This window comes from Halyomorpha halys, unplaced genomic scaffold (assembly GCF_000696795.3).
Source record: "Halyomorpha halys isolate HHAL.00 unplaced genomic scaffold, Hhal_1.1 Scaffold106.1, whole genome shotgun sequence".
In the NCBI taxonomy this organism is placed as follows: domain Eukaryota; kingdom Metazoa; phylum Arthropoda; class Insecta; order Hemiptera; family Pentatomidae; genus Halyomorpha; species Halyomorpha halys.
Window position 1 is genome coordinate 2,116,762 of NW_027111449.1, and position 11,337 is coordinate 2,128,098.

The window sequence follows — 11,337 nt, forward strand, 5'->3', positions numbered from 1 at the left end:
ATATATAAACTGGAAAGGGAGGGGTGCTGTGAATTTATTCTTAGCCCAAAAAGGGAGCAGTGAAATATATATATATATATATAAACTGGAAAGGGAGGGGTGCTGTGAATTTATTCTTAGCCCAAAAAGGGAGCAGTGAATTTTTTTTTAGCCTGACAAGGGTACCACTTATTTTTTTTTAACCCAAAAAAGGTGTCTTTTTTCCTTAAAAACATTTATAAACAATTATTTAAAAAATGAATTCATATATTAAGCAACATTTTAAAATAAGTTAAAACTGGATATCAGCGTAGATCCGCCACACCCACTCTTACCTTGAAAATAATCAGTTATAAAAAGTATTGGTTTGATGCATGGAGCTTACAATCTCTCAAGAAGAGATCATAAAACCAAAAAAAATTAGAGTGAATTTTCTCTTTGCATCCCCTCCCAATATTCCAAGATTAGAGTTATCTTTACAAACTTTTACTTACATCGAGCAACATTTTAAAATTAACTAAACCTATAGATGAGCATTATTATAAAGATTAGGTCATATATCTGGGGGCAAACAGTCTGGGGAATTAGGCAAGATTCTTTAGTTTTTATATTATATAATTAAGTAGCTAATATTTATTGTTTATATATTATTTGCAGATACGGAGGTAACAATATGAATCCTCAGGCTAATATGAACCGTGGCTATAATCGCTACCATATGCAGCAGCAGCAACAACAGCAAGCAGCAGCTGGAAATGGAAGCAATGAACTGTACATGTCAGCACCACCATACATGGACCCAACAGCTGGAATCGTTAACCATAAGTTTTGGGGAGCCAGGGGCGGAGGTTGTGGATACCAGGGGGCGGGAGCTCCTCAGTCGGCGGCCACTCACTACTACCCAGCGCAGCACCATGGTCCCCCTTCACACCCCCCTCCACAGGCGTTCTATCAATACGCTGCTCAGCCTCAACCTCAGGCTGTTCAGCAGTAAGCAGTCTTATATCTATTGTTCCATAAAAGAAAAAATAGGTTCAACTACAAGTTTTATCTTTTCTTTTTTTTTATATGATACTTCTTTTTTTTACAATAATTATTTTGTTCTTTTGTTTAGTTAATTCTAATTGTGTATTATAAAAGTAGCTGAGATTTAAAGTTTATTATAACGATTCTTCACCAGGATTTTTAAACCTTTAGTTATAGTTATTAAAAAACTTCCTTGGTGGGCTTCTAAATTGTTTCGTGTGAGTATTGTTTTGCATTAAAAAGTGCATAAATTCATTGATGATTTCCAGGCTTAATCTTTTTTTATATTGTTTGGTTACTGCTTAAGAATGGGGGGCCACTTATAAAGCTGCTCATGAATTTCAAATTGTCCTAGGCTGTAGTTACAGATCACTGTTTATTATAAAGCCTGTTAGGTAGTTTTACGATTCTGTTGAGGTACAGATTATTTAACCTTATTAAATTAGTTATCTATAAAAGAAATTGGGACCTTTTTGTTTTATTATTCTCCCAAAAATTGTAATCGAAGTTGGCTGTTTTCTAAATACTTTAGTGTATGTATATATTCCATTTAAAAACAAATGTCGACTTGTTGGTTAAGTGTAAATTATAGTTAAACTATGTGCGAAATTCATCCATGCACAATAAATAAGACGGTGAAACTTCTAGCTATTAAAGCGTGCGGTGATTTCCTGACAGATAGGGAGGACATATTAAGGTATTGGCTGCCACTGTATACGTTAGCTGTACAAAATAATAAGTCGCTCAGTTATCAGTTGTATAAGAGGATTGAAAACTTAGTTTTTAGCAATCGTTGGGTGGTAAAGAACTATGAAGATTTTTTTTCTATAATAATTTTTTTAATTTTTTGGATCGGTGAACTTAATATCTACGAGAAACATGGCCAATTTGATTTATAGAAAAGTAACTAAAGAAATACTAAAGATTGTAGGTCTCTAGTGATGTGATGTATTTATTTTCCTGTAGAATTAAGTGAAATGAAAAAATAAATTGAAATTTAAAATAATGCTTTTATTTTAAATATACTAGGCAATTTATGTTAAAAATGTATGTTACGGTTAGTATGTAGGTTTTTAAATTTACCGAACCAAAAGTTTGTTATTAAAACTTACTAGTTTTGATACTTTTTGTAAACTATAGAGAAGTAATTGTATTTTTTGTTTCGATTTGTCCGAGCGATGGCTTTAATTTCAGTTAGTTAAGGAATTAATGGGAGTAACTTTCTCTTACATTTATATATTTCTTTTTTTTTTTCTATTTCCCTTATATGTGGTAGTGTTTGTTCTAACTTGATATTTGCACTTATGTTATATAAATAATATCGTCTCACTGGAATTGCTTGTGGTTTTGTACTGTTTAACTACTACCTAGACTTGTAAGCAATTAAACCGAATTCCTAACTCAGTTGGCACTCTAGTTTGTGTATGTGTGTTTTAACTATATTCTCTCTTTATGAGACATTTGATGGTTTTAAAGCTTTGTATATTTAGTCTTCTATTTGCTTGTTGGATTAAAAAGTATGTAATTGTCTAATTAAGTATATTAGTGTATGAAAATAAAATTACTCTGTATGCTATCGAAATGCACTAAATTATAGAAAACATTCAAAGAGGGGAAATATTGGTTATTTAAATGGGTATAATGTGATTGTATCGTTTCTTTTAAGTATTCTTTTATTCAATTTTTAATAAAATTTGGATTGTTAGAAGTTCTATGATTTTGTTGAAAAAGATAAAGCAAGTTGAAATTAACTACAAGTTATATATCCGTTCATTGCAATCCAATTTTTATGGATTAAGAATTGAACAACTTCGAGAGGCTGCTCTTACACTAAATATAAGATAACTATTTCTGTCGGATAATTTAAAATTCTCTAGCAGATTATGTGGAAGGACTTAATATTTAATAGGAATTTTAAGTGGGGTTGGTAGTGGGAGAACTGTTATATGTTATTCTTAAATGATGTTAAAAAAAAGAAGTATATATGTAAATATATTTATTTTCTCCTCAAATATTATTAAAGAGAATATACTGATGAAATATATTTAGTATTGCTCTCAGCCTGCCTCACTTCTTAAATTGTTCATTTAATTTCTTAAGAATCATAGTTTAGGTGTAATCTCATAATTTATTTTCCTTCTATTTCAGATATATTGAATTACAATCCCCTGTGTTCCATGGCTATTTGCTAGAACCGTACTAGTACAAGCAAGTACACATGTACTATTGTCGGTCGAATTACGTCATCAAACAATGTGATTTACCACTTTTAATTGAGAATAGTCATTAGGATTAAGTTTTTAATATCTCTCGTGGGAGCAGCCTCGACATAATATATATTTGTTTGATTTTATTGTTTATCAAAGGTATTAGTTGATTAAGATTTTCTTAGTCGTATATGACTAGATCTGAAGTATTTTGGTATTTCGTAAATAGTGTTGAAAGGAAGAAAGCTTTGTGATCGACAAGGCAACCCCTAAATATCTATCCACTAAGTCAAGGGTCGTTGTACATAAGAAATAGTTTGTTATAATACGTACTAATAGTAGGTAAAAGAATAATATTTGTAATAATAAATGTTTCACAAATGAGTAAAAGTAATATGTTTTTTAGAGCATGATAATGCAAGTCATGTTTAATCTGCAATTTGTTATTATATAAATGAGGTATATATATTTAAATTTTTAATAAATATATATAAATATAGACTATGTATTACTTAAGAAAGCCAAGTATTTGTATTTTGTTTGTTTTTATTACTTTTTTATTTATTTATTATTTTTGAGGTAAGAAAGATTACACTTTACCTGTGATATTATCTAAACTAGCTGTATTGTGAGTGTATCGAGGACACCTGAGTATATTGCAGTTAATTTTGATATTTGTTAATAAGAAAAAAACTGTAATAAATAAAATCTAGTTAAGAACTTGTGTGTCCAAAAAAAGGGGAGAAAGGTCGGTCTGCATTTTTTTTTTTCTGTATTTTTTGCTCCTAACTTGTACCTACGGTAAATTCAGTGTTTTTTTTTTTTTTTTCGTTTTTTAAATAGTTTTGGTGTAGAAATTTTAAACAGTTATCGGTTAAAACTGCCATTCTGTCTCCCAATTTTTTTTTGTTTTGTTTGATATTTTTATTACAGTGTATTTTTATATATTTATATGTATATTGATTCACATTTGTTATACCTTAAGTGGACATACATGGAGTATGAGATTCATACTAGTGTCTCTATTGTGATATTTTTCTCGAAGACTGATCTCGCTTTGCGAACATATATAGATTTATTTTGTAATCATGTTTTGAAACACTATGATACTACAATAATAAAAATATATCAAATAAGACTTGAGAAGTCGTTTTTTGATTTAAATAGTGAGCGAATTTATATTTAAAAATAAAAAACGAAAAAAAAATATAAGAGATTTTATATATTTCCTTGTTGGACATAGTACTGGGAAAACGGAATTAAATATAAGGGGTTTTAATGGCTGTTGTTGATTAAATATTTATTTTTTTTTTTGAATTTCTGAATTCGGAAATGCGTTTTTAAACAACTAAAATTAGACTGTAGTGTATTTAAAATCTATTTTATTAGGGATTCGCTCACGGTATAGTCAGATCGCCCACCTTTCTCACTGGGAAATGGCATGCAAACAAGTCAATAAATATGTTTGTAATTATTTAGATGACAAGCGTGTAAAAGTGTAATTTAAAATTATTGCTAACAAGATTACCTCTCATAAAGAAGTGTAAAAATATTTCACAACTATTTTATACATTGTTGATTTATTATTTAATATATATAAAATAGAGGAAAAAGTTTTTTATTCTATAAGACTTTCTTAACGGGTGATATTTTTTATTAATTCCTAAAGTAAATATAAAAAATGAAAAAAAAAAAAAAGATAAGAAGTTGCAGTCACTGATTTATTTTTGTTTTATTTTTTTTTACCATGACAGTTCTAAGATGGAATTAAATTGTACTAGTTGTATAAAGTTTTTTACGACCCTTGTGTACGTGATGGATGCAATTATATGTCATTTTGTTTTTCTCTCTCTTCATGTTCTTCTAGTTTTGTCTGTAGATATTACTTCTGATGTAAATTTAAATTAAAACCAAAAGAAATGTATATTTTACAAAAGACCAAATATATTTAGGAGAGAGGGATGATTGTACTAACTAGAAAAATGCTTGCAAGCTATTACATCTCCTCAAAGATTTTCCTTCAAGTGCATTTCTCATATGTTATACAGTATTATTGAATTAAATTTAAAGAATAATAAAGAAGCATTCTCTTAATGGAGCTATAGTTTGATTTGGCTGGCTTATTTATCCTTACCCTTCTTTCCTACCTCTAAATAATTAGTTAATAGTTATATAATAGTTAAAATGGTATTGAGAAAATAATGTGAACACGTTCATTTGAATTTTATATACTAACATAATGAATTGTTATGGATAATTCTCTAATACCTGGCAATTTTCTGTTTCCAGTTATCCACCAAAACTATCTCTAAGAATAAGAAATTCTGAATGTTATGAATGATTTGCTCTTTACTAGAATCATTATTAATCAAAATTTGAATACATTATGCAATAATAGGTCATAATGATTTACGAGATGGTAAAATTAACTCAATAAAATCTTTTGATATTAAATTACTAATGAATTGAAATTAATATCATTTCATTATAGTCTCATTCATAACTATATGAATTAGTTAACTATAATACAATTTTTTTCAAACAAAACAACATTTATATTAAGTCACAACAATTGTAATTCAATTAGTACTAATAAGTTATTTTTTCCTTACTCTTTGAAAGGAACAGGTTATAAGAACAAAATAATAGGGCTGCCTAGTCACATTGAGAACTACTGGGTTGCCAAAACTTTTCTACCTGTTTAGTTGTAAGTTTCTTTTGTTCTTTGCAATTATTTTTTTCTGTTACATATAAAATATTCTTATAACCTGTTCTTATATTGTAAAGATTATTTGAAATACTGGAAGATTGCTGATTGATGGTGTGTATTATTAATAGATGGATTATGGTCCTGGTGCAGTCAAAGTCACTTTGAATTCTGTTAAAAACAGCCCTGCAACATGGGGGAAAATGTTGGCTCATTAAAATAGTTATCACTATTTTGAGTTGTTTTTTTTTACTATTTTTTTACCGCACCCGGACTATATTCCATTTCTTAATTATTTGAAATAATTTGGTAAGCTAGGTGCACTTAAACAGTTAATTTTTTTCCCAAGAGAAGGAAGTCGAGTCTTGTATTGTACTCTCCAGAGCTCACTTTATTTGTACTTGTAGAGATTTTATTAAAGCTAACTTACTTAGCTAACAAAAATTAGTTTTATTTTATTACCAATTTATATATACATCATAACAAACGTTTTAAGAAGAAATAAATTGTTCTTTGCTCCTGAATAAATATGACACTATACGGGTCTCTCCAATTTTGCTGCTATTTTAATTGCAGATCTTTTTAAGAATAATATGTAGCTGAATGAATGATTTTATCTTTCTTTCATTACCCTCCTTCAGGCCAAAATTTCCTTCTAATTTTGATGTTCTGATCTTAAATTGTAATCTAGTTTGTTTTGTTTATCTGGTTTTGTCATAACAATATGAATTTTTGATGGAACACACCAATCACTACAACACTTTTTACTTCTGTCAAATTGGTTTCGGTCACTCCCTAGCCCAATTATATACAACTACAAAGGAAAACTTAAAGACTGAATAAAAGGTGATCAGGACACATTAGAAGTAGGCAGAAACATGTGACTCCCTTCTTTTCTTTTTGCCTCTTTGCTTGATTCCAGTATGTGAAAAAGAATGAAAAATTGTATTTTTATTTTATTCGCTCTCTAGCCCTCAACAAAATCAGTACAGATAAGACAAATTACAAATTTTGAATATTACCTAGTTTTTCAGAACCTCTTAACATTTTCTCTTCATTTTCTTTTTTTTTTTTAAGCTTGAGTGTAAAAGTGTAAAATGTTTGATTTGTCTCTTCCAAGGCTCAATGAAAATTGTCAGAGGCTATAATGGCCAACAGAGAGACAAATATTTCACTTTTTTTTAATATTTACTTTTAGGACTGTTTAGCTTTGACAAGTTCGATTCACAGTTGGTAGTTCAATACAATAATGTTTCTGAAATTAATAAACAAGCCATTATTAATCTTCTTAAATGACCTAAACATTTTATTTGTTTGGCCTAAAAATTAAATGGTTTGTTAAGGTGTTCAAAATTTGTGTATGACATTGAATATTATGTTGGGTTTTATTATCATAATGTATGTGATAATAGTATATTACACTTGGGATTATCACATGTTTTCACATTCATTTACTTTTAGCCTGACTAAAAAAATTGGAAAATCATTTGAATTGCAAAAATCCATGCTCCCGTTCGTGAGATATTTTTGAAAAAATATATGGAAAGTAGTAAAATTAAATTTCTACACTGGTTTTCCTTTTCCTTGCTCACGAAGCATAACAGGAAAAGGAAAAAGAAAGTCTAAAAATTTCCACACTCGTTTTCTTTTTAGCCTACCTCTGAATAGTCGGCAAATAAATTACAGGACAGTAAATAAAAGAATACGTAGCCATTTTGAAAAATGTGATGCGAGGTACATAGGCTACAAGTAGTAACCTACTTAGAGAGTAATGACAACCCATGTCAATTTCCAAGTTTCTTTTTGTTTCATGTTCTAAACGTTGTTTTTCAAACATATAACTATTGTATACAAAACCAATGTTCTCTGAAATTTTATACCTTATTTACCTGGCTTTAATTTGGTTACTAATAAACGTCTGTATGTCGAATGGTTCCTGAGGTTGATATTCATCAAAATAAATTCACTATCCACGGATTCTTCAGAGGATTTTTATAAAAAAAATTTTAAAAGCTATATCTCAAGAACTATTGAATGTAAATTGCTCAATTATGGCTCATATTTTAGCAAATTTACTCTACTTCAAATGATCTTTTCTTCGGTTTCTGATGGTGTTTGCAGTTTTAAAGATACAGAGCTTCTAATGAAAAATTAATTTTTTTAACGTTTGGAAACAGCCGCCGTTTTGTATTTCCTCTAACTATAATTAGGACTAGTAATTATACATAGGTTTTATTAAAGTATTGAAAAATTGGGCTGAAATAACTGACTTGTTCACCTGAGCTCTTGTAATATGATGTTAGAAAGAGTCCGCAGTATCAGTTTTTTTTTGCTTTACAATTTTTAATAACGATTGTAAACATATAGCCTTCAAATATTTTGCTTGTGTTTATTTATATACGACTATATATTAAGAAGAGTTTATTCATAAATACCAAAATCAACCGGAATTTGAATGGTCTCTTATTTATTACATATATAATAATAACACATATTTATAAAGTGGTCTTATATCTCTACTCTATCTCATCTGGACATAGATTTTACTAGTCCCTTTTGGACTAAAAATTTTACCCAGCTCACAAAAAATTAATTTTTTTTTAAATTTAGAAAACTATGATAAATATTGAAGAAGTCTTGGACTGATAAATACATTTGGGGGTCAGTGAAGATGCTTGAATTCCATAATTTGTTTTAACCGGTAAGGTACTATTTGGTTTATCTGTTATTAATTCAATTCGACAGTTGATCGATTATACGACTAGTTTCTTCTACTTGTTAAGAACCTGATCATTAATAATTTTACTTCATTAATCATAACCTGTTAAGTGATTTTATATTATTTTTGAGCATGTATTCATATAATGCTGTAAAATATAATTTACTGTAAAATAATTTTGTAAAACTGTATACTTGAATGTAGTTATTTTTATAAAAGTATAAAATACTTTCTGGTCCGACTAACCTTGACTAGCACGATGGTTCACCATATTCACTTTGATGAGTGATTTTATTTTGAAATACACTAGATACACATTCTTATTTTGAAATACACTAAATATTTTTCTCATAGAGATTGGGGAAAAAACCTTGCAATCTTAGAGAAAAATGGTGTTCACGTCACTTCCATACATAACGTAATGAAGATACAGTACGGAATCTAGAAATCCTATTAAATAATATAATTAATGACCCAATTTCATATTCCTACATTATTTAAAAATGCAATTATAAGAAAAATATTAAATAACGTGTGCCACAGTCTAGAATAATTAGATACATGAGTCACTTGAAACAGTAACTTGAGAATCTCTTCCACTCCATTTTTTTTTCAAAGCTGGGTTTCCCAACCAGATTGGCTAAATAGGACAACCAAGTCTTATTAATTTCACGTAAAACCTCACAAAAACAGAACCCCAAATGCATTAATTAAAACTCACAAAGTATTAATATAAAGTAAAGTGTTGTCTTATGGCGGTTTTTTGTTGTTTAGAAACTGTGATCCAAGGTTAACATTTTTGGAAATGAGTTATTTCTCTAGTCACTGATTCAAATATAATGTGGTGCTTACTAACCATAGTAAGCACGACCTAAGAGGACCTGAGGAAGGCGCAATATGATACCCTACTGGCACAATGGTCTAGTTTGGAGGGCTAATCTAATATGATTACTTTAAGGGAAATGTAACATTTCCCTTTTTTTTTTTTTTTTTTTTTTTAAACTATGAAGCTTATATCTATTATAATTTTTCACTTCTTCACATTTTTATCATATATTACACAATTCGAGCTTAAATTAGCTCCGAGTCTGGCACGCAGGACTACTTTACAAAGATCGGAGGTACCAAAGAAAGTAGCCAAAGGCTTCTTGCTACTGTTGTCCCCTCCATTATGTTATATACAGCCCCGATTTGGAAAGAAGCGATGGTTACCAAATCATACAGGAGACAGATGGTTTCAGTTTACCGCAGAGTTTGTTTAAGGGCAGTTAGCGCTTTTCGAACTGTTTCCTACGAAGCGGTGTGCGTGATAGCCTGAATGCCACCTGTGGAACTCCTTGTTGAAGAAAGAAGCAGGCACTATGGACGACGCTTACACGTTTCCAGAGAAGAAGAGCGAAAAATAACCATCGACCAGTGGCAGCAGCGTTGGGAGGCTGCAGATTCCGGGAGGTGGACTCGGAGGTTATACCCGATATTGGCACATGGTACGGTCGCCAGAATGGTCAGGTGAATTTTTACATAACCAAATTTTGACCGGACATAGATGCTTTAGAGCCTACCAGTACCGCTTCAAACTGGACAACACCGCAGAATGCCCTGGATGTCAGACTGTCGAGGAAACTGCGGAGCACGTGTTTTTCACTTGCATTTGCTTTGCAGCAGAAAGAAATGAATTGGAGAGAGTGTGTGGAGGACACATCACTCCAGAAAACGTGGTGAGCTATATGCTCGTCTCAGACCAGGATTGGAACGCAATGAAGAGATTGACCACAGTCGTCCTCAAGAGGTTGAGAGAGGAAGAGAGGGCTAGAAGACGTTAGTAGCATGGATTTTTTTTTTTAAATGAACCATCTAATTATTTCCACCATTACACTGTAGAGAGAAACAGTATGATGTATTTACTGAATAAGTTTCTAATCTCAGTCTTCAAAATTAAAGCATTAAGCCTATCAAAGTTAAACGTTTAAAAAGTTTGTTCACACTTGTCCTGACTCACCTTAGATGGATAAAAAAGAATCCCCGAATGGAAATAATAATGGATGAAGAGGCAATGAGTCAGGTCCTTTACCGAAATCATCATCTTATTCGTTATTAGAATTAGAGAAAATCAGGTCTGCGTTCAAGAGGTTTAACTAACTTGGATTTTTCTCACAGCTCTTTTAAAATGTTGCTATAAGTATATATTTATTTGTTATTTACTATATTTTATGCTTTGAATATTTAAAAAAAAAGTTTAGAGGAAGATATAAAGTCAAACTTCATTTTACACTTTATGTCATATATTTTTTATTTACTTTGCTTTTTATATGTATGTACCTGTAATTTTTTGAAAATCTTTAGGTACATCGAGAATAAAAATAGCCTTATTGAGGTTGAAGAAGTAGAAGATCCGTGGTTTAAGTCAATTCAAATACTCAGTTGGCATACTTGAGAAGAAAATTCTCATTAAAGCAATTTATTTTGTTCAATATTGTTTTCAATTTGTCTTCGGAAGGCAAAATAGAAATCCTGAAACAATTACTTTTGTAAACAGGTTTCTATTGACTATATAACGCTCTGATTATAGATGACTTGAAAGATTTATGAAATAATAAGTTGTTGTGTTCCCTTGTTTTACAGGAAACAGCTTGGTTATATATCTCCAGATCATCTTCCTTAAGTTATCGCACAGGATTGTAAGGAAGCCAATTTATTTG

General features: G+C 30.2%; 1 protein-coding gene across 6 annotated transcripts in view; it reads left to right on the forward strand.

Moving 5' to 3' along the window:
- The window catches only part of LOC106677684 (uncharacterized), a 22,765-nt gene extending 14,211 nt beyond the window's left edge, over positions 1 to 8,554 (forward strand). For 2 of the 6 annotated variants that reach the window (XM_014415749.3, XM_014415746.3), the window contains exons 13-14: positions 637 to 969; positions 3,154 to 5,310. In XM_014415749.3, coding sequence (XP_014271235.1) covers positions 637 to 969; positions 3,154 to 3,208 — 388 coding nt within the window. In that variant the 3' untranslated portion in view covers positions 3,209 to 5,310. Of the gene's footprint in view, positions 1 to 636; positions 5,311 to 5,501; positions 5,569 to 5,834; positions 5,863 to 8,529 lie in introns of those variants that run through there. The other 4 variants (XM_014415748.3, XM_024360661.2, XM_067049472.1 and 1 more) reach the window with 4 other exon arrangements.
- Positions 8,555 to 11,337: the final 2,783 nt, after the last annotated feature.